This window comes from Anomaloglossus baeobatrachus, chromosome 1, assembly GCF_048569485.1.
Source record: "Anomaloglossus baeobatrachus isolate aAnoBae1 chromosome 1, aAnoBae1.hap1, whole genome shotgun sequence".
NCBI classification, from domain to species: domain Eukaryota; kingdom Metazoa; phylum Chordata; class Amphibia; order Anura; family Aromobatidae; genus Anomaloglossus; species Anomaloglossus baeobatrachus.
This window is the reverse complement of record NC_134353.1, coordinates 268,182,776-268,207,487: the sequence shown is the minus strand read 5'-3', so window position 1 is coordinate 268,207,487 and position 24,712 is coordinate 268,182,776. Positions and strand designations below refer to the sequence as shown.

The following is a 24,712-nucleotide window of genomic DNA, read 5'->3' as shown; positions in this document are numbered from 1 at the left end:
CTAATTTCGCCACAACAAAGGGCCACATCTAGTCGCTCGCACGTCCTGTCCCAAATTCTTGGGGACCGCAGCAGTACACCGCTCTTGAACCAAGACCAGTGTCAACAGGTTGTTAGTTGGATAGCAGATAATGCTTCCAGTCAGATTGGCACCACCACAAACACTCTGTCTTCCACACGGTCAAGTGTCAGTAGCCGTGATACTGCACCGCACATTTCTGAACCTGATCCTCCTTCCTACCACCAGGCTGAGTACACGTCCTCCTCGGACATTAATGATCCCACACTTGGACACTCGGAAGAGCTGTTCACGTTTCCATTCACACATTCTGGCCTCTCGCCAGCTCATATTGAAGTGGGTCATGAGGAGATCGTCTGTACAGATGGCCAAATATTTGAGCAGCCACGTTCTCACGAAGTTGGCAACGTGTCTCAACAAGGGGTGGACGATGATGAGACACAATTGTCAGGAAGTCAGGAGGAGGAGCAGGGTGCGGAAGAGGAAGACGACGTGGTGGATGATCCAGTAACTGACCCAACCTGGCAGGAGGATATGCAGAGCGAGGACAGCAGTGCACAGGGGGAGGGAGGCGTAGCATCACAACAGGCAGTAAGAAGCAGGGTGGTGGCCCCAGGCAGAAGTCAGGCAACCGTTCCCCGGAACAACACGACGACACAAGGTGCCTGTACAAATGTTAGGTCTTCCCGAGTCTGGCAGTTTTTTAAGTTGGATCCAGATGATTCAAAAAAGGCCATTTGCAACACCTGCCGTGCCAGCATCAGCAGGGGTACCAAAACTAGCAGCCTGACCACCACCAGCATGATCAGGCACATGTCAGCCAAGCACCCGACTTTGTGGGAAGTACAACAGAGTCGAGGAGCAGTGCTTGCTGATGTCACTGCTACGTCTTCGCTGGTTGTGCATGCGAGCCAATCCCCTGTCCATGCTGCCTGCGAACAAGCCTCCTCCACTCCTGCACCTGCAGTTGCCTACGCAGAAAGAACACCATCATCAAGCACGTCCTTGTCCCAGCGCAGCGTTCAGTTATCCATTCAGCAAACCTTTGAACGCAGGCGCAAATACACTGCCAACACCCCACATGCCACAGTTCTAAATGCTAACATTTCGCGACTGCTTGCGCTGGAAATGTTGCCTTTTAGGCTGGTGGAGACAGAAGCATTCCGTGACCTGATGGCGGCAGCTGTCCCACGTTACTCGGTCCTCAGCCGCCACTATTTCTCCCGGTGTGCCGTCCCCGCGTTGCATAACCACGTGTCACAAAACATCACACATGCCCTGAACAACGCTGTTTCACCCAAGGTCCACCTAACCACAGACACGTGGACAAGTGCTTGTGGGCAAGGCCGCTACATCTCATTGACGGCACACTGGGTTAATATTGTGGAAGCTGGGACCCAGTCTGAGCGAGGGACGGAACACGTCCTTCCCACACCAAGGTTTGCAGGCCCTACCTCAGTCAGGGTTTCACCCACACTCTACAGCTCCGGAATGTCATGCTCTTCAGCCTCCTCCTCCTCCTGCGCATCCTCATCCACTGTACCCTCCACACCAGTCACAAGCTGGAAGCACTTCAGCACTGCCTCGGCGAAGCGGCAACAGGCTGTGCTGAAGCTAATCTGCATAGGTGACAAACCCCACAATGCAGAAGAGCTGTGGACAGCTCTGAAACAGCAGGCAGATCACTGGCTCACACCTCTGAACCTAAAGCCAGGAAAGGTCGTGTGTGACAATGGCCGGAACCTGGTGGCGGCTTTGAGGCGAGGCCAGCTGACACATGTTCCATGCGTGGCCCATGTTCTCAACCTCGTGGTTCAGCAGTTTCTAAAGTCATACCCAGAGCTGTCTGATCTGCTGGTAAAAGTTCGCCGCCTGTCTGCACATTTTCGAAAGTCACCTACTGCTTCAGCCGGCCTTGCCGGCTTTCAGCGCAGTTTGCATCTTCCGGCTCACAGACTGGTGTGTGATGTCCCCACGCGTTGGAATTCAACTCTGCACATGTTGGTCAGGATATGTGAGCAGAAGAGGGCAGTTGTTGAGTACCTGCATCACCTAAGCCGTCGGGAAATGGGTCAAACTCCACACATAACACCTGAGGAGTGGAGATGGATGTCAGACCTATGTACCATCCTCCAAAACTTTGAGGACTCCACCAAGATGGTGAGTGGTGATGACGCCATTATTAGCGTCACCATACCGCTACTCTGCCTTCTAAAACGGTCTCTGCTGAAAAACAAACATGATGCATTGCAGGCGGAGCGCAATGAGTTGCAGCAAGAAACAGTAGTGGGTGTGGGTGATGATAACACACAGCCCAGCCTCGTCTCATCACAACGTGCAGTGGAGGACTATGACGAGGAGGAGGATGAAGACATGGAGCAACTCTCCGGCCAAATTGAGGATATGACATGCACACCAGTCATATCCTCGGTTCAGCGTGGCTGGCCAGAGGACAGGGTAGATGAGGAGGAGGAGGACAGCATGTTCAGTCATCTTGTTGGTCAGGCTACTGAAGTCCTGGCTGTTAAGAGTCTGGCGCACATGGCTGACTTTATGGTAAGCTGCCTGTCTCGTGACCCTCGCGTTAAGAACATCTTGGCCGACAATCATTACTGGTTGGTAACACTGTTAGACCCACGCTACAAGGAGAACTTTTTGTCTCTTATTCCCGTGGAGGAGAGGTCAACCAAAATGCAGCAGTTCCGGAAGGCCATAGTCACGGAAGTAGGCAAAGCATTCCCCTCACAAAATGCTAGCGGCATAGGTCATGAATCAGTGGACAACCGAGGCGTACAGCCGAGAGAGGCACAAGTCCAATCCGCCAGAGGTAGGGGAACAGTCTTTAAGATGTGGGACAGTTTTCTCAGCCCCTCACGTACCACAGCCCCTGAGGTGCGGGGTAGTGCCACAAGAAATCCTAAGTTTGCCCAGATGCTGAAGGAGTACCTTGCAGATCGAACAACTGTACTCCGACATTCCTCTGTGCCTTACAATTATTGGGTATCCAAGCTGGACACGTGGCATGAATTGGCTCTCTACGCCTTGGAAGTCCTGGCCTGCCCTGCTGCTAGCGTTTTGTCAGAGCGTGTTTTTAGTGCCGCAGGTGGAATCATTACAGATAAACACACCCGCCTGTCAACTGAAAATGCTGACAGGCTGACTCTGATCAAGATGAACAAGGGTTGGATTGGGCCAGACTTCACCACACCACCAGCAAATGAGAGCGGAATTTAAAGTTTGCCATGTACCTCCACTCACCCATGGGTACACACTTCTGGACTTTGGATAATCGCTGGACTGCACCTCCTTCTCCTCATGCGCCACCATGATGATGACCGTTACAAATTGCAATACTTAGGCCTTTGTTTCAGGTATACCCCCAGTGGTAAATTTTTTCGCCCATTCTTTGCAGAATGGACATTACAATGACAGGAGACCCGCTCCTTTGCAATGGGAACAATGTTTTGAGGCCCTCATGCACGTCTCTACCCAGGGACAACGTGGAGCCTCCCAATTTTTGGCTGCCCTGCCTAAGGGCTATACTACAATAGACCCACTTCCTTCCAATGGGCACTTCAGGTTTACAGGCCATCATGCACGTCTCTATCCAGGGACAATGTGGAGCCTCCCAATTTTTGGCTGCCCTGCCTAAGGGCTATACTATAATACACCCACTTCCTGACAATGGACACTTAATGTTTTGAGGCCCTCATGCACGTCTCTACCCAGGGACAACGTGGAGCCTCCCAATTTTTGGCTGCCCTGCCTAAGGGCTATACTATAATACACCCACTTCCTGACAATGGACACTTAATGTTTTGAGGCCCTCATGCACGTCTCTACCCAGGGACAACGTGGAGCCTCCCAATTTTTGGCTGCCCTGCCTAAGGGCTATACTACAATAGACCCACTTCCTTCCAATGGGCACTTCAGGTTTACAGGCCATCATGCACGTCTCTATCCAGGGACAATGTGGAGCCTCCCAATTTTTGGCTGCCCTGCCTAAGGGCTATACTATAATACACCCACTTCCTGACAATGGACACTTAATGTTTTGAGGCCCTCATGCACGTCTCTACCCAGGGACAACGTGGAGCCTCCCAATTTTTGGCTGCCCTGCCTAAGGGCTATACTATAATACACCCACTTCCTGACAATGGACACTTAATGTTTTGAGGCCCTCATGCACGTCTCTACCCAGGGACAACGTGGAGCCTCCCAATTTTTGTCTGCCCTGCCTAAGGGCTATACTACAATAGACCCACTTCCTTCCAATGGGCACTTCAGGTTTACAGGCCATCATGCACGTCTCTATCCAGGGACAATGTGGAGCCTCCCAATTTTTGGCTGCCCTGCCTAAGGGCTATACTATAATACACCCACTTCCTGACAATGGACACTTAATGTTTTGAGGCCCTCATGCACGTCTCTACCCAGGGACAACGTGGAGCCTCCCAATTTTTGGCTGCCCTGCCTAAGGGCTATACTATAATACACCCACTTCCTGACAATGGACACTTAATGTTTTGAGGCCCTCATACACGTCTCTACCCAGGGACAACGTGGAGCGTCCCAATTTTTGGCTGCCCTGCCTAAGGGCTATACTACAATAGACCCACTTCCTTCCAATGGGCACTTCAGGTTTACAGGCCATCATGCACGTCTCTATCCAGGGACAATGTGGAGCCTCCCAATTTTTGGCTGCCCTGCCTAAGGGCTATACTATAATACACCCACTTCCTGACAATGGACACTTAATGTTTTGAGGCCCTCATGCACGTCTCTAACCAGGGACAACGTGGAGCCTCCCAATTTTTGGCTGCCCTGCCTAAGGGCTATACTACAATAGACCCACTTCCTTCCAATGGGCACTTCAGGTTTACAGGCCATCATGCACGTCTCTATCCAGGGACAATGTGGAGCCTCCCAATTTTTGGCTGCCCTGCCTAAGGGCTATACTATAATAGACCCACTTCCTGACAATGGACACTTAATGTTTTGAGGCCCTCATGCACGTCTCTACCCAGGGACAACGTGGAGCCTCCCAATTTTTGGCTGCCCTGCCTAAGGGCTATACTATAATACACCCACTTCCTGACAATGGACACTTAATGTTTTGAGGCCCTCATGCACGTCTCTACCCAGGGACAACGTGGAGCCTCCCAATTTTTGGCTGCCCTGCCTAAGGGCTATACTACAATAGACCCACTTCCTTCCAATGGGCACTTCAGGTTTACAGGCCATCATGCACGTCTCTATCCAGGGACAACGTGGAGCCTCCCAATTTTTGGCTGCCCTGCCTAAGGGCTATACTATAATACACCCACTTCCTGACAATGGACACTTAATGTTTTGAGGCCCTCATGCACGTCTCTACCCAGGGACAACGTGGAGCCTCCCAATTTTTGGCTGCCCTGCCTAAGGGCTATACTACAATAGACCCACTTCCTTACAATGGGCACTTCAGGTTTACAGGCCATCATGCACGTCTGTATGCAGGGGCATTGGTGAACCTCACAATTTTGGACTGCCCTGGCAAAGGAAAATACTACAAAGACTCACTTCCTCAAAATGGGCACATTAGACTCAAGAGTAGTGATGAGCGAGCATGCTTGTCACTACTCGGTACTCGCACGAGTATCACTGTACTCGGGCTGCTCGGCGGGGACCGAGTAATCTCGCGATACTCGTGCTTTACTCGTGGTCTTCATTTCTGCATGTTGGCGCTCTTTTGAGAGCCAGCCCTCATGCAGGGATTGGCTGGCAGACCACTGCAATGCCACAGCCCTGTTAGTTGTGGAATTGCAGTGATTGGCCGGCCTGCACAGCGTCACCGAGCCTTTATATAGGCCGGCGCGCTGTGCTCTGCTCACAGCTATTCTGACAGTGAGTGTAGGGAGAGTGTCGCTGATTCAGGGAAAGCTTTGCGGCCCTTTATAGCTTTTTCAGTTGCAGGGCTGCAAACAGTGTGACCAAAAGTCCTTCTCAGGACTATTCTAGTTGTATACAGGCAGGCAGGGTATAGCCAGGTCGGCGTACAGTAGCAGAGTCCTTCTCAGGACTATTGTTGCTATATACAGGCAGGGTATAGCCAGGTCTGAATACAGGCTAGTGACCAAAAGAGTCCTTGTCAGGACTATTGTAGCAGTATACAGGCAGGCAGGCAGGCAGGGTAGTGGTGACCGTATACCAGCCTTCATATCTGGGGCTGGTGTACACAGTGTAAAACAGTCCAGATAGTGTCTGACTTGTCTGTACTGTAATTGTCGCTCCCCAAAAAAACCTGTTAGGTTATTATTGCGTCCGTGCTTGGTTTTTAAAACCGCACGTGTGTGCCTGTTGGTGGCAGCGTACAGGTGCACTGGTGTGCGTTTTTACCAAACTATTATATAACGCACAAGTGTAGTGTATAATACACGTCAGTCAGCAGTGGCTGATAGTGTCAGAGTTCTTAATTTTTGCTCCTAAAACCTGTGTTAGGTTATTATTGCGTCCGTGCTTGGTTTTTAAAACCGCACGTGTGTGCCTGTTGGTGGCAGCGTACAGGTGCACTGGTGTGCGTTTTTACCAAACTATTATATAACGCACAAGTGTAGTGTATAATACACGTCAGTCAGCAGTGGCTGATAGTGTCAGAGTTCTTAATTTTTGCTCCTAAAACCTGTGTTAGGTTATTATTGCGTCCGTGCTTGGTTTTTAAAACCGCACGTGTGTGCCTGTTGGTGGCAGCGTACAGGTGCACTGGTGTGCGTTTTTACCAAACTATTATATAACGCACAAGTGTAGTGTATAATACACGTCAGTCAGCAGTGGCTGATAGTGTCAGAGTTCTTAATTTTTGCTCCTAAAACCTGTGTTAGGTTATTATTGCGTCCGTGCTTGGTTTTTAAAACCGCACGTGTGTGCCTGTTGGTGGCAGCGTACAGGTGCACTGGTGTGCGTTTTTACCAAACTATTATATAACGCACAAGTGTAGTGTATAATACACGTCAGTCAGCAGTGGCTGATAGTGTCAGAGTTCTTAATTTTTGCTCCTAAAACCTGTGTTAGGTTATTATTGCGTCCGTGCTTGGTTTTTAAAACCGCACGTGTGTGCCTGTTGGTGGCAGCGTACAGGTGCACTGGTGTGCGTTTTTACCAAACTATTATATAACGCACAAGTGTAGTGTATAATACACGTCAGTCAGCAGTGGCTGATAGTGTCAGAGTTCTTAATTTTTGCTCCTAAAACCTGTGTTAGGTTATTATTGCGTCCGTGCTTGGTTTTTAAAACCGCACGTGTGTGCCTGTTGGTGGCAGCGTACAGGTGCACTGGTGTGCGTTTTTACCAAACTATTATATAACGCACAAGTGTAGTGTATAATACACGTCAGTCAGCAGTGGCTGATAGTGTCAGAGTTCTTAATTTTTGCTCCTAAAACCTGTGTTAGGTTATTATTGCGTCCGTGCTTGGTTTTTAAAACCGCACGTGTGTGCCTGTTGGTGGCAGCGTACAGGTGCACTGGTGTGCGTTTTTACCAAACTATTATATAACGCACAAGTGTAGTGTATAATACACGTCAGTCAGCAGTGGCTGATAGTGTCAGAGTTCTTAATTTTTGCTCCTAAAACCTGTGTTAGGTTATTATTGCGTCCGTGCTTGGTTTTTAAAACCGCACGTGTGTGCCTGTTGGTGGCAGCGTACAGGTGCACTGGTGTGCGTTTTTACCAAACTATTATATAACGCACAAGTGTAGTGTATAATACACGTCAGTCAGCAGTGGCTGATAGTGTCAGAGTTCTTAATTTTTGCTCCTAAAACCTGTGTTAGGTTCTTAGTGCATCCGTGCTTGCATTTAAAAACCGCACGTGTGTGCCTGTCGGTGGCAGCGTACAGGTGCACTTGTGTGCAATTTCCAGAAACTTTGATATAACGCACAAGTAGTGAATATACACGTCAGCAGTGCACAGCATTGCAAAATGCGCAAGGGCATTGGCAAGGAACAAGGAAGTGGACGTGATGGTGGTGCAGGCAGAGGCCGAGGTCGTGGGCAAGCTATAATTTCGCCACAACAAAGGGCCACATCTAGTCGCTCGCACGTCCTGTCCCAAATTCTTGGGGACCGCAGCAGTACACCGCTCTTGAACCAAGACCAGTGTCAACAGGTTGTTAGTTGGATAGCGGATAATGCTTCCAGTCAGATTGGCACCACCACAAACACTCTGTCTTCCACACGGTCAAGTGTCAGTAGCCGTGATACTGCACCGCACATTTCTGAACCTGATCCTCCTTCCTACCACCAGGCTGAGTACACGTCCTCCTCGGACATTAATGATCCCACACTTGGACACTCGGAAGAGCTGTTCACGTTTCCATTCACACATTCTGGCCTCTCGCCAGCTCATATTGAAGTGGGTCATGAGGAGATCGTCTGTACAGATGGCCAAATATTTGAGCAGCCACGTTCTCACGAAGTTGGCAACGTGTCTCAACAAGTGGTGGACGATGATGAGACACAATTGTCAGCAAGTCAGGAGGAGGAGCAGGGTGCGGAAGAGGAAGACGACGTGGTGGATGATCCAGTAACTGACCCAACCTGGCAGGAGGATATGCAGAGCGAGGACAGCAGTGCACAGGGGGAGGGAGGCGTAGCATCACAACAGGCAGTAAGAAGCAGGGTGGTGGCCCCAGGCAGAAGTCAGGCAACCGTTCCCCGGAACAACACGACGACACAAGGTGCCTGTACAAATGTTAGGTCTTCACGAGTCTGGCAGTTTTTTAAGTTGGATCCAGATGATTCAAAAAAGGCCATTTGCAACACCTGCCGTGCCAGCATCAGCAGGGGTACCAAAACTAGCAGCCTGACCACCACCAGCATGATCAGGCACATGTCAGCCAAGCACCCGACTTTGTGGGAAGTACAACAGAGTCGAGGAGCAGTGCTTGCTGATGTCACTGCTACGTCTTCGCTGGTTGTGCATGCGAGCCAATCCTCTGTCCATGCTGCCTGCGAACAAGCCTCCTCCACTCCTGCACCTGCAGTTGCCTACGCAGAAAGAACACCATCATCAAGCACGTCCTTGTCCCAGCGCAGCGTTCAGTTATCCATTCAGCAAACCTTTGAACGCAGGCGCAAATACACTGCCAACACCCCACATGCCACAGTTCTAAATGCTAACATTTCGCGACTGCTTGCGCTGGAAATGTTGCCTTTTAGGCTGGTGGAGACAGAAGCATTCCGTGACCTGATGGCGGCAGCTGTCCCACGTTACTCGGTCCTCAGCCGCCACTATTTCTCCCGGTGTGCCGTCCCCGCGTTGCATAACCACGTGTCACAAAACATCACACGTGCCCTGAACAACGCTGTTTCACCCAAGGTCCACCTAACCACAGACACGTGGACAAGTGCTTGTGGGCAAGGCCGCTACATCTCGTTGACGGCACACTGGGTTAATATTGTGGAAGCTGGGACCCAGTCTGAGCGAGGGACGGAACACGTCCTTCCCACACCAAGGTTTGCAGGCCCTACCTCAGTCAGTGTTTCACCCACACTCTACAGCTCCGGAATGTCATGCTCTTCAGCCTCCTCCTCCTCCTGCGCATCCTCATCCACTGTGCCCTCCACACCAGTCACAAGCTGGAAGCACTGCAGCACTGCCTCGGCGAAGCGGCAACAGGCTGTGCTGAAGCTAATCTGCATAGGTGACAAACCCCACAATGCAGAAGAGCTGTGGACAGCTCTGAAACAGCAGGCAGATCACTGGCTCACACCTCTGAACCTAAAGCCAGGAAAGGTCGTTTGTGACAATGGCCGGAACCTGGTGGCGGCTTTGAGGCGAGGCCAGCTGACACATGTTCCATGCTGTCACGGCCGGACGGTCGGGCAGACCCAGGAGGTGGATCCACTGGACCGAACTCTAAGATGGAGGTAGGGAGTCCGGCAGCTGAAGCACTGAAGGGCAGCAGGATAGTCCGTGCAAGTGAAGACAGCGGAGGAGTCCCTGGGACCACGGAGTCACAGAAGGTAGTCTTGGTGACGTAGCTCAGGTTCGGAGGCCGAGATGATATCAGGCGGAGTCCGGAACCTCTGGAGCAAGATGACGGGTCACCGCAGGGATCCGAGATGGCAGGTGCTGTCGGATGGCAGACGGACAGCGTGCGGGGTTCGGGATACGGCAGACTGGATGGCGAGGCAGGTACGGCTCTACAAAGAGAGATAGGTGAGTACAGGCACATAAACACCAGGAGACCTGACTCCTAGCTCAGGGAACACGAAGATCAGGCCCCGCCCCCTTGGACAAGAACCCCCTTTATACCCTGAACCTGACTAACCTCATTTCCTGTTACTGGACGCTGGCCCTTTAAGAAAGGGTCAGTGACCGCGCGCGTGCCCTAATGCGCATGCGCGCGGCCCGGGTGCCAGAAGCCAGGGAAGGAGGCTGCGAGGAGGACGCAGGAGAGCCGGCCAGGGCCTGGGAAGATGTCGGACGCCGGGATCGGCGACCAGAGGACCTATGGAGGACGGGCACCGGAGGCTGGGACGAGGGGAGCGTGGCAGGTGAGCCGGGGAGCGGGGCTGAGGACCCGGGGAGGGGAGCCGAAGACCCGGGGAGCGTGACAGTACCCCCCCCCCCCACGCCCCCCTCCCCGCAACCGGGACATGAAGGCACGGATAAGAGGAGTGCCTACGTTCTCCCTGGGCTCCCAGGACCTATCCTCCGGACCATACCCTTCCCAGTCCACCAGGAAGAACTGCCGACCTCGTACGGTCTTCATGGCCACGATATCCCTTACCGCATAGATGTCATCATCGGCAATAGGTGGAGGAGCTGGACTGGCAGCAGCGGAGAAGGGACCAAGGACCACCGGCTTGAGCAGGGAGACGTGGAACGAGTTGGGTATCCTCATCGTGGCCGGGAGCTGCAGCTTGTAGGAGACCTCATTGATCCTGGTGAGGACTTTAAACGGCCCAATGTAGCGAGGACCCAGCTTGTATGAAGGTATCTTCAGGCGGACGTACTGGGAAGAAAGCCAGACGAGGTCTCCAGGAGAGAAACACGGAGGATCCAGGCGTTTCTTGTCTGCGTGTCTCTTCATCCGCAGGGAAGCACGTCCTAGAGACACCTTGACAGAGTCCCAAATGGTGGCAAAGTCATGGGCTACTGTATCTGCAGCAGGGACATCCGAAGAGGGGGATACAGGCAATGGGATGGAAGGCTGAAGTCCGTAAACAACATGGAAGGGAGAGCTGGAGGACGACTCACTGATGTGGTGGTTGTGGGAGAATTCAGCCCAAGGTAGAAGAGCGGACCAGTCGTCGTGATGGGCGTTAACATAGTGACGTAGAAATGAGGTCAAGATTTGATTGACCCTCTCTACTTGGCCATTAGACTGAGGATGGTATGCAGATGAAAAGTCCAGAGTCACTCCCAGATGGTTACAGAGAGCCCTCCAGAAGCGGGAGGTGAACTGAGTTCCTCTGTCTGATACGATGTGTAATGGAAAGCCATGCAAGCGGAAGATGTGTTGTATAAAAGCGTCCGCGAGTTCCTGAGCAGAGGGCAGTCCAGCCATAGGAACGAAATGGGCCATTTTTGAGAACCGGTCCACCACGACCCATATGACTGTGTGCCCGGATGACAATGGCAAGTCCGTAATAAAGTCCATTGCTATGTGTTGCCACGGAATCGAAGGTATCGGCAGAGGCAGAAGGCGGCCATGTGGGAGGTGTTTGGGCGTCTTGTTTCTGGCACAAGAGGAGCAGGCAGAGACAAAGGCGGCGACGTCCGTGCGAAGAGATGGCCACCAGTAATGGCGTACAATTGCACCCCATGTTCTCTTCTGGCCTGCATGGCCGGATGTTTTTGAGGTATGACCCCAGTGTAAGACCGTTAGCCTGTCGGTCTCCGAGACATAGGTCTTCCCAGGTGGTATCTGGGCCAGAGTGACAGGAGCCACCGGAACAATCTTGCTAGGAGAGATGATAGGCTGGATAGTCTCTTCCTCCTGTTCCATGGGCATGAGAGACCTAGACAAGGCATCAGCGCGTACATTCTTGTCCGCTGGTCGGAAGTGGAGCTGGAAGTCAAACCTGGCAAAGAATAAGGACCACCTGGCTTGCCGTGGGTTCAGTCGCTGAGCGGACCGCAGGTATTCCAGGTTTTTGTGGTCCGTGTAGATAATCACGGGGTACACTGCTCCTTCCAGGAGGTAGCGCCACTCCTCCAGAGCCAGTTTGACCGCCAGTAGTTCTCGGTCACCGATGGTGTAATTACGTTCGGGTGCTGAGAAGCTCTTAGAGAAGAAACCGCAGGTCACCATCTTCCCGGAGGAGGATTTTTGCATGAGCACTGCTCTGGCTCCTGAGGAGGAGGCATCCACCTCCAAGGTGAACTGGCGGTTTAACTCCGGTCGGTGGAGTACAGGGGCGGAGGCGAATGCTCGCTTCAAAGAACAAAATGCGGCGTCTGCCGCAGGTGACCAGTCCTTAGGATTAGCCTCCTTTTTGGTCAAAGCGGAGAGAGGAGCGGTCAAGGCAGAGAAGTGCGGGATAAACTGGCGGTAGTAGTTGGCGAATCCCAGGAAGCGTTGGATTGCCTTCAGTCCAGAAGGCGGAGGCCAGTTGATGATGGCGGAGACCTTCTTGGGGTCCATCTGCAGTCCAGTATCAGAGATGATGTACCCCAGAAAGGGGAGGGAAGACTGCTCAAAGACACACTTCTCATACTTTGCGTACAGGCGATTCTCTCTCAGTCTTTGTAAGACCAGCTGTACGTTTTCTCTGTGGGTTTGGAGGTCCGGAGAGAAGACAAGGATGTCATCTAGATAAACAACCACACAGATGTAGAGAAGGTCCCGAAACACGTCGTTCACCAGTTCTTGGAAGACGGCAGGAGCGTTACACAGACCGAAGGGCATCACGCAGTACTCATAATGTCCATCGCGCGTATTAAACGCGGTTTTCCATTCGTCACCAGAGCGGATGCGTACCAGATTGTAAGCACCCCGAAGATCCAGCTTGGTGAACACACGAGCTCCTCTAAGCCGGTCAAATAATTCGGGAATGAGCGGCAGGGGGTATTTGTTTTTCACGGTGATTTGGTTGAGACCCCGGTAGTCTATGCATGGGCGTAAGTCGCCCTCTTTCTTCTTGACAAAGAAGAAACCTGCTCCAGCAGGAGAGGAGGATCTCCGAATGAACCCTCTTGCTAGGCTCTCTGAGATGTAATCTGACATGGCCCTGGTTTCGGCTGGAGATAAAGGATATATCCGTCCTCTAGGTGGGGTTGTCCCTGGAAGCAGGTCAATGGCACAATCGTATGGACGATGTGGCGGCAGTACCTCGGATTCCTTTTTGTCAAAGACATCGGCAAAGGACCAATAGGCCGAAGGCAGCCCCGTTAGGGTCTCAGGAACCGGAGGTCGTCGGAGGGGTGGTATGGACTTTAGGCACCTCTCATGACACGAAGAGCCCCAACGGGTGACTTCGCCAGTACCCCAGCTAACCGATGGTTCATGTGTCCGCAACCATGGGAGTCCCAACAGGATCTGGTGGGACATGTGTGGGAGAACGTAGAGAGCGATGTTCTCGGTGTGAAGAGCACCGATGCGTAGTTCGACAGGCCTGGTGATCAAGGAGATGGTATCAGAGAGAGGCCTCCCATCCACCGAGGCAATCACTAGGGGTTTGTCGAGTGGCATGACAGGCACCCGGTACTTGTCCACCGTGGCCTGCTGGATGAAATTGCCTGCTGCCCCGGAATCGAGGTAGGCATCAGCCGTGAACCGCGTCTCTCCCGTGGTCACTTGCACTGTCCATGTAACTGGGTCAGAGAGGGTCCCAGCACCTAGGGTGGCCTCTCCTACCAACCCTAGGCTTTGGAGTTTCCCGGCCTCTCTGGACAGGAGCGTAGCAGGTGGGTGTCCTCACCACAGTAAAAGCAGAGGCCCTGGGCGAGCCGCTCTGCTCGACGTCGTTCAGACTGCCGCACTCGGTCGATCTGCATGGGCTCGTGGACGGGAATCCCAGCTGTTGATGACTGAGGAACGGAGGACTTCTGCGGAGGAGGAGAATGCCGTACCGGGCGTCTCTCCCGAGATAGCTCTTTGGAGCGCTCCTGAAAACGTATGTCCACACGAGTTGCTAGGGCGATCAGTGCATCTAGGGTGGAGGGCACGTCCCGACCCGCCAACTCATCCTTGATGCGACTCGAGAGTCCTTCCCAGAAGGCGGCTGTTAGGGCCTCATTATTCCACCCGAGTTCTGAAGCCAAAGTGCGGAAACGGATGGCGTATTGACCCACCGTCAGTGTCCCTTGACGTAGGCGGAGGAGTGATGAAGCAGAGGCAGAGGCGCGTCCTGGCTCGTCAAAGGTACTGCGGAAGGCCTGTAGGAACTGTTGAAGATCCTTGGTCATGGGGTCCTCCTTCTCCCACAAGGGGTTCATCCACGCCAGCGCCTCGCCCTCTAGGTGGGACATTATAAAGGCGACCTTGGCTTGGTCGGAGGCGAACAGATGTGGCAGCTGCGTGAAGTGAAGGGAACATTGGTTTATGAAGCCCCTGCAGGTCTTGGGATCTCCAGCATACCGAGGAGGTGACGCCAAACGGAGTCGGGAAGCATCTGAAGAGGCTGCCACTGGTACGGGAGCCATGGCTTGCCTGGCGGGGGACCTGGGTGCCGCAGGCGTCATTGATGCTTGTAATGTGTACAGGCGGGTGTCCACGGAGGTCATGAATTGCAGCATGCGGGTCTGGACTTCACGCTGGCGTTGGAGTTCCTCTTGCAGGGCCATTAGTGCAGCAGCGGGATCCATGGCCTGATCTTACTGTCACGGCCGGACGGTCGGGCAGACCCAGGAGGTGGATCCACTGGACCGAACTCTAAGATGGAGGTAGGGAGTCCGGCAGCTGAAGCACTGAAGGGCAGCAGGATAGTCCGTGCAAGTGAAGACAGCGGAGGAGTCCCTGGGACCACGGAGTCACAGAAGGTAGTCTTGGTGACGTAGCTCAGGTTCGGAGGCCGAGATGATATCAGGCGGAGTCCGGAACCTCTGGAGCAAGATGACGGGTCACCGCAGGGATCCGAGATGGCAGGTGCTGTCGGATGGCAGACGGACAGCGTGCGGGGTTCGGGATACGGCAGACTGGATGGCGAGGCAGGTACGGCTCTACAAAGAGAGATAGGTGAGTACAGGCACATAAACACCAGGAGACCTGACTCCTAGCTCAGGGAACACGAAGATCAGGCCCCGCCCCCTTGGACAAGAACCCCCTTTATACCCTGAACCTGACTAACCTCATTTCCTGTTACTGGACGCTGGCCCTTTAAGAAAGGGTCAGTGACCGCGCGCGTGCCCTAATGCGCATGCGCGCGGCCCGGGTGCCAGAAGCCAGGGAAGGAGGCTGCGAGGAGGACGCAGGAGAGCCGGCCAGGGCCTGGGAAGATGTCGGACGCCGGGATCGGCGACCAGAGGACCTATGGAGGACGGGCACCGGAGGCTGGGACGAGGGGAGCGTGGCAGGTGAGCCGGGGAGCGGGGCTGAGGACCCGGGGAGGGGAGCCGAAGACCCGGGGAGCGTGACACATGCGTGGCCCATGTGCTCAACCTCGTGGTTCAGCGGTTTATAAAGTCATACCCAGAGCTGTCTGATCTGCTGGTAAAAGTTCGCCGCCTGTCTGCACATTTTCGAAAGTCACCTACTGCTTCAGCCGGCCTTGCCGGCTTTCAGCGCCGTTTGCATCTTCCGGCTCACAGACTGGTGTGTGATGTCCCCACGCGTTGGAATTCAACTCTGCACATGTTGGTCAGGATATGTGAGCAGAAGAGGGCAGTTGTTGAGTACCTGCATCACCTAAGCCGTCGGGAAATGGGTCAAACTCCACACATAACACCTGAGGAGTGGAGATGGATGTCAGACCTATGTACCATCCTCCAAAACTTTGAGGACTCCACCAAGATGGTGAGTGGTGATGACGCCATTATTAGCGTCACCATACCGCTACTCTGCCTTCTAAAACGGTCCCTGCTGAAAAACAAACATGATGCATTGCAGGCGGAGCGCGATGAGTTGCAGCAAGAAACAGTAGTGGGTGTGGGTGATAACACACAGCCCAGCCTCGTCTCATCACAACGTGCAGTGGAGGACTATGACGAGGAGGAGGATGAAGACATGGAGCAACTCTCCGGCCAAATTGAGGATATGACATGCACACCAGTCATATCCTCGATTCAGCGTGGCTGGCCAGAGGACAGGGTAGATGAGGAGGAGGAGGAGGAGGAGGAGGAGGAGGAGGACAGCATGTTCAGTCATCTTGTTGGTCAGGCTACTGAAGTCCTGGCTGTTAAGAGTCTGGCGCACATGGCTGACTTTATGGTAAGCTGCCTGTCTCGTGACCCTCGCGTTAAGAACATCTTGGCCGACAATCATTACTGGTTGGTAACACTGTTAGACCCACGCTACAAGGAGAACTTTTTGTCTCTTATTCCCGTGGAGGAGAGGTCAACCAAAATGCAGCAGTTTCGGAAGGCCATACTCACGGAAGTAGGCAAAGCATTCCCCTCACAAAACGCTAGCGGCATAGGTCAGGAATCAGTGGACAACCGAGGCGTACAGCCGAGAGAGGCACAAGTCCAATCCGCCAGAGGTAGGGGAACAGTCTTTAAGATGTGGGACAGTTTTCTCAGCCCCTCACGTACCACAGCCCCTGAGGTGCGGGGTAGTGCCACAAGAAATCCTAAGTTTGCCCAGATGCTGAAGGAGTACCTTGCAGATCGAACAACTGTACTCCGACATTCCTCTGTGCCTTACAATTATTGGGTATCCAAGCTGGACACGTGGCATGAATTGGCTCTCTACGCCTTGGAAGTCCTGGCCTGCCCTGCTGCTAGCGTTTTGTCAGAGCGTGTTTTTAGTGCCGCAGGTGGAATCATTACAGATAAACGCACCCGCCTGTCAACTGAAAATGCTGACAGGCTGACTCTGATAAAGATGAACAAGGGTTGGATTGGGCCAGACTTCACCACACCACCAGCAAATGAGAGCGGAATTTAAAGTTTGCCATGTACCTCCACTCACCCATGGGTACACTTCTCGACTTTGGATAATCGCTGGACTGCTCCTCCTTCTCCTCATGCGCCATCATGATGACCGTTACAATAGTTAGGTCTTTGTTTCAGGTATACCCCCAGTGGTAAATTTTTTCGCCCATTCTTTGCAGAATGGACATTACAACGACAGGAGACCCGCTCCTTTGCAATGGGAACAATGTTTTGAGGCCCTCATGCACGTCTCTACCCAGGGACAACGTGGAGCCTCCCAATTTTTGGCTGCCCTGCCTAAGGGCTATACTGAAATACACCCACTTCCTTAAAATGGACACTTAATGTTTTGAGGCCCTCATGCACGTCTCTACCCAGGGACAATGTGGAGCCTCCCAATTTTTGGCTGCCCTGCCTAAGGGCTATACTGAAATAGACCCACTTCCTTAAAATGGACACTTAATGTTTTGAGGCCCTCATGCACGTCTCTACCCAGGGACAATGTGGAGCCTCCCAATTTTTGGCTGCCCTGCCTAAGGGCTATACTGAAATACACCCACTTCCTTAAAATGGACACTTAATGTTTTGAGGCCATCATGCACGTCTCTACCCAGGGACAATGTGGAGCCTCCCAATTTTTGGCTGCCCTGGCAAAGGGCTATACTGAAATACACCCACTTCCTTAAAATGGACACTTAATGTTTTGAGGCCCTCATGCACGTCTCTACCCAGGGACAATGTGGAGCCTCCCAATTTTTGGCTGCCCTGCCTAAGGGCTATACTGAAATACACCCACTTCCTTAAAATGGACACTTAATGTTTTGAGGCCATCATGCACGTCTCTACCCAGGGACAACGTGGAGCCTCCCAATTTTTGGCTGCCCTGGCAAAGGGCTATACTGAAATAGACCCACTTCCTTACAATGGGCACTTCAGGTTTACAGGCCATAATGCACGGCTCTATCCAGGGACAATGTGGAGCCTCCCAATTTTTGGCTGCCCTGGCAAAGGGCTATACTGAAATAGACCCACTTCCTTAAAATGGACACTTAATGTTTTGAGGCCCTCATGCACGTCTCTACCCAGGGACAATGTGGAGCCTCCCAATTTTTGGCTGCCCTGCCTAAGGGCTATACTGAAATACACCCACTTCCTTAAAATGGACACTTAATGTTTTGAGGCCATCATGCACGTCTCTACCCAGGGACAATGTGGAGCCTCCCAATTTTTGGCTGCCCTGGCAAAGGGCTATACTGAAATACACCCACTTCCTTAAAATGGACACTTAATGTTTTGAGGCCCTCATGCACGTCTCTACCCAGGGACAATGTGGAGCCTCCCAATTTTTGGCTGCCCTGCCTAAGGGCTATACTGAAATACACCCACTTCCTTAAAATGGACACTTAATGTTTTGAGGCCATCATGCACGTCTCTACCCAGGGACAACGTGGAGCCTCCCAATTTTTGGCTGCCCTGGCAAAGGGCTATACTGAAATAGACCCACTTCCTTACAATGGGCACTTCAGGTTTAAAGGCCATCATGCACGTCTCTATCCAGGGACAATGTGGAGCCTCCCAATTTTTGGCTGCCCTGCCTAAGGGCTATACTATAATACACCCACTTCCTGACAATGGACACTTAATGTTTTGAGGCCCTCATGCACGTCTGTATGCAGGGGCATTGGTGAACCTCACAATTTTGGACTGCCCTGGCAAAGGAAAATACTACAAAGACTCACTTCCTCAAAATGGGCACATTAGACTCAAGAGGCCTTCATGTACGTCTCTTCTCAGGGACATCGGAGTGCCACACAATGTTTTCACGTAAAATCTTTCATGTATTAATCTCAAAAAGTAACATACACCAGATCTATCTCACTATTGGGTATGTGCCCTTAACATTTCCGCCATGAAAAATCATTTTGGGGTCATTTTGGAAGGTTTTCTGGTGAGTCCGTAAAAATGGCGTAAAACGCGGACAAAATTGTTCACAGCTGTGACTTTTGAGTGATAAATGCTTCAAGGGGTCTTCCCCATGCTGTTGCCATGTCATTTGAGCACTCTTCTGAGACTTTTGTGCCATTTTTAGGGTTTCTCCATGCTGCCGGGAGGTCATTTCACAAAAATACTCGGGTCTCCCATAGGATAACATTGGGCTCGTTGCTCGGGCCGAGTACACGAGTATCTTGGGAGGCTCGGCCCGAGCTTCGAGCACCCGAGCTTTTTAGTACTCGCTCATCACTACTCAAGAGGCCTTCATGTACGTCTCTTCTCAGGGACATCGGAGTGCCACACAATGTTTTCACGTAAAATCTTTCATGTATTAATCTCAAAAAGTAACATACACCAGCTCTATCTCACTATTGGGTATGTGCCCTTAACATTTCCGCCATGAAAAATCATTTTGGGGTCATTTTGGAAGGTTTTCTGGTGAGTCCGTAAAAATGGCGTAAAACGCGGACAAAATTGTTCACAGCTGTGACTTTTCAGTGATAAATGCTTCAAGGGGTCTTCCCCATGCTGTTGCCATGTCATTTGAGCACTCTTCTGAGACTTTTGTGACATTTTTAGGGTTTCTCCATGCTGCCGGGGGGTCATTTCACAAAAATACTCGGGTCTCCCATAGGATAACATTGGGCTCGTTGCTCTGGCCGAGTACACGAGTATCTTGGGAGGCTCGGCCCGAGCTTCGAGCACCCGAGCTTTTTAGTACTCACTCATCACTAATTAAAATCCTTCTTTAAAATTGGGTATTCTGGGCATCGAGTAAGGATGTATGTCAGAAACACGTAAGGTGGGGCTGGAAGCCCAGAATACCCAATTTTAAAAAAGGATTTTAATGTGTCAAAAAAGTCTTGAAGAATTTTATGAGGAATGGTGTGCGGGAGTCCTTCATCTTTTGCTTGCCCTAAACTATTAACGTTGATCTGGTCTATGTTACTTTGTATCATTAGATCCTAACATGATGGATTTCCAGGTGGTAAAATAGATACAAAAATTTGGCTCTGTTGCCCCTTATTCATTTATTCCCTGTGTTTATCTAGCCTGTCTACCCTAGAAATCAAAATATACTAAAGAGGTTTTCAAGGCGCTAGCCACATTTCACTTTACGCTATGTGATTCTAAATTCCTGAAACGTGGCGGTGTGTAATGCAAGTTATCACAATTCCCTTGTGATCACGTGAACGCCCACTCACACTGGGAATACAAGTATGGGATTTGTATAGTTGAGGTTACATGTTGACTAAATTCTCATCTGCTGCTCTCAATAGAATATTCCTGTCATGTGACCTCTCATTTGGGAATACAGGGGAATTGTGACAAATTGTGCGCAAATTGGTAATCTGGAGTTACATAGAATGACTGCAAGAAATTGTCTACAGCCCAGAAAATACCTATCTTTAGGCATACATACAGTCAAATGATTTTATATAATCTTTCATTTTCTAGCATGCCTGGAGAGCTGGCTGATACTTTATAATACAGATACACTCCTGTTAAACTGGCCATATGGACTAAAGTCTTCCCAGTAATAAAATATTCCAGCAGTAGTCATATCAGGGGACAGTATTCTCCAGGTTATGTTTGCTTCAACAAGCGTGTTAAACAGCAAAAGTGGTTTCCTACCACAAGATGGCGCTGCAAGACTGTGTATAGGCATCCTACCAAGTATGTATTATTCCATAAATTCAATAGTGTCTTTTTGATGCAATTTATTCCAAACCATTGTATTTAGCCTCCTTTTAGCAAATAATAACATCCTGTATCTTATCTTATTACAGCAACCATTGTCCCAAATGCAGAACTGCTGGATATTCTACAAACTGGTACGTTTGTTGTACTGAATTATTTACCAGACTGTGTAGACCAACCGAGTATCATTGAACAATTATTGTTGTTTTTATTAATAATACTTCTTATGACAAGGATAAAAGATATCATCAATATTTGACTTTAGAGGTACAGAAAGCCCGCTTCACCAAGATCACTGTTGTTCATGCCCATCCAGATGAGGGCCGTGTGCTGGGGTCAGATGATCCTGATTCATGAAGAGGATTATGCCTCTTCCTGAATCAGGAGTGCCGAACTAGTGGCGTAGACCTTTGTGTGTGCCTCGCCACACATTCTACTCAAGTTCCTGCTATGCCACGCCAAGGTATGCTTAAATTATGTGACTTTTCAAAGTTTTTTCACCAAAAAGGGAACTTGTCATGTAAAGAAGCATTATTAACCTACAGAAATAGGGTAATCTGCTGGTTACTAATGTTCTAACACTATGCGGCCACAACACATGGACCAATGCTGCCAGGAGGAGATGATCTTTATTCTTCCTGGCAGCCACCGGCTTTCAGAAATAGAGACACGGCTGGAGCGGTTTCAGTCATACCAGTGCATAGTGAATGGTGGCTGTAACCACGCCCCTAGCACCAACTGATAGCTGGCTCAGCAATGCATAAGTGCAAATCCAGCTGTTAGTCAGTGCTGTGGGTGCAGTTACAACCACTGTTCACTATGTACCAAGGTGTGACTGAAACCGCTTCAGCCGTGCCTCGTTTTCTGAAACCCAGAGACTGCCAGGAAGAATCTCCTCCTCCAGGCTATGCAATCTGATGTCTTATTCCAGAGAAATCTACATTATTCTTATATATAAATGAGCTTTTAAGATCTATGGGCTAGACACAAATCTCCCTGGGAATCTGCATCCCGTACTTATTTTAAATGAAAGGGGGCAATACCACTGTGAGACATGTAATGACTGACAGTCAGCTAAAATAATCATTCTTTTTTTTTAAGTGATGTTTTTTCTCCAGTACATGTCTGTTATTATCCGGAACCATGGAAGACCACCATAAATTATTGGTAAAAGGTGACAAGAGCATTGGCAACTAATCTGGCCGCCATCCCCTTACTAACCATCAACACAAGAAGTAGACGAGAGGTGAACTAACATTCTGTGCACCACGAACCCAGCCGGAAAACTAGCTATCCTAAAGGAAGGAAAGATGAATAACTCTCTGCCTCAGAAAATAGATTGCCCAAGAATAGCAAGCCCCCCACATTCAAAGACTGCGGTGATATAGAAAAACACAATACACAGATAGATGATAGGATTACCAAAAGGTGAGGCCCTACTGGCTAAATAGGACAGGATAGGAAAGGGACTGATGGTGGTCAGAGAAAAACCCTACAAAAATCCAAAAACCTGATAGTACAAAAAGCCCTCAGATCGCTAGATCTGAACTCCGTACTATACCAGGCGCTCTTGTCATACCAATAAACAGAAAGCAGGAACCATTACAAATTCAAAAAGCAACAAACACATGGACTTATAGGAGCAATACTCCAAACATAGCTGCAGGGAGCTTCCCAGCTGAGCAACTGAGAGGGAAGATCCCTGCATGCAAATAAACTGACAATAACCACAGTAAATGACAAACTCAGATAAGAGCAAAAAGAACCAAACAACAAATAAAGAGCTAAGCAGTTATCTGGGGTAGATGTGGTCTGGAGCAGGATGAAGGAGGCTGGTGAACAAAGAACAACTGACATCCGGCATAGTCTGCTAGCAGACCAGGGTTTAAATAGGCAGAGAGTTAGCAATGGAAACACGCATTGCTCAACACACCTGGTCTCTGTCCAAACCATTCCTGGCCACAAGAGGGAGCCTCACAGTAGCAAAAGCATAACTGACATTCACAACACGTCACACTCATATCACACGGATCACATCAGACACCCGTGCTGCTGACAGAAAACAGACATCCCGCAAACCCATTGCTTTTAATGAGTCTACGTGTGTCTGTGTCTCCAGTACGTGTGAAAATGGACGTCACATGTACCAGAGACATGGACATGTTAAGGGGGCCTTAAAAGGAGCGGTTCTGCTCCATTAAATGTTTACATTCAGCCACTGGTGGACCTACTAACAGCTAATTGGTATGGGTGCTGAGTGCCCTAACCTTACTAATCTGATATTGACAATCTATCCCAAGAATAGGTCATCAGTATTATATTTCCATACAACACCTTTAATTCATGAACCATATCTCTAAAGAGAAAAAGTAATTCCTTGATGGATTGTGTCACACATGATTAACAGCAAAGACTATCTTTATATGTGATCTTTATATGTGACAAGTGAGTCATACAGTCACTTGTAAGCATGTATCACATCTCTGAGACATTTCTTTATCATTTTAATGACTTTACATTGAGAAACTATGAGAGATATTGCAAACTTTTAGCATGAGTCACAATGACTGACCTACGTGGTCTGGCCACTGGTCCTGTCATTTTAATAAAATGGACACTTTGATAGGACAGTGTAATTAAATATATCATCACATTTACTAGACATAACTTTTTTTATTACAACTGTTTTAATTACAAAATTTGTATTTTTGTAACAACTGTTTTTATTACAAAAAATATTATTATTGTTTTTAACTATTATTTTAATTATTTATTATTATTTAATGTATTTAATTTAATTTATGTAATTATTAATTATGTTAATTATTATTTTTTATTATTAATTTTTATTACAACTGTTTTAATTACAACAGTTTTAATTACAAAACTGTTGTGTGATATTACATTGCAGAGACTATCCGGAATATGCCGAGCAGAGTTCTGCCATTGCCAAAAGAAAAGGAAGAGGTTATGGAACATCACGTACCCCCGTCTTTCCTGAAAACCCGAGCTGGTAAGTGTCATGTTACTCATTAAAGCATCCTTGCCTTTCAGAGCAGCACAACAAAGCAAGATAACCATGAGAGTGTCATATATTCATATCTTTTTCTTCTGTTGTGACTTCCTGCTATTCATATCATATAAGACACAGTGTGTGTGATGGAAAGATAAAACTTAGATACTTCTGGCCGTACAGTACCGTATGAGTGTATTCAAGTTGAACTTTGTACAAATCTGACACAAACAAGCTAATTAACCATATTTAATCTCTAGGTTTGATAAAATCATTCCCATTCCCCTCCAGATAATCTCTACCTTTGGTCTTGGCTTAATAAGTATGTTTTAAGTGAAAGCATAATTTCACCACAATCTGTTACAAGATGATCTTTTCTAAGTAATTGAGGCCACTTGGTGGTTGGATTGCAGCTTGACAAGAGTTTATCTATTATGTTGCAATACTACCCTATAAAGGCAAAAATATTGGGACACACCTCTTAATCAGATAATTCAGGGCTTTCATTCAGTCTCATTGCAATAGCCATATAAAATTCAGCCTCTAGCCATATAGTTTGCCTGGACAAACATTTGTGAAAGGACAGGTCGTTCTACAGAGCTCACTGAATTTGAGCGTAGTACTGTAATAAGCATTCCACCATTGTAACAAGCCATGAAACTTCTTCCCTCCTAAATATTCCATTGTCATCTGTGAGTGGTGTTTTTGAAAAGTCTAAGTAGTTAGCAAAGGTGTAACTAGGGTTTCAACATTTGAGTGGGCCCCTAACCAGGTAACCATGTTTGCAACTATGGTTTTGCACCCTAGAGGGTGCTTTACATGCTGCGACATCGCTACCGATATATCGTCGAGGTGAAGTCGTTAGTGACATTGCAGCGTGTGACACCAAGGAGCGACGGTCAACGATCGCAAAATCGTTCAAAAACGGTGATCGTTGACACGTCGCTCCTTTCCTTAATATCGCTG

At 49.7% G+C, this 24,712-nt stretch overlaps 1 protein-coding gene across 1 annotated transcript in view; it reads left to right on the top strand.

The window, feature by feature from the left end:
• The window catches only part of LOC142311533 (uncharacterized), a 183,382-nt gene that overhangs the window by 140,653 nt on the left and 18,017 nt on the right, over nucleotides 1-24,712 (top strand). The window contains exons 8-9 of the mRNA XM_075350051.1: nucleotides 20,823-20,867; nucleotides 23,645-23,746. Of these exons, the coding sequence (XP_075206166.1) occupies nucleotides 20,823-20,867; nucleotides 23,645-23,746 (147 nt within the window). The remainder of the gene's footprint in view (nucleotides 1-20,822; nucleotides 20,868-23,644; nucleotides 23,747-24,712) is intronic.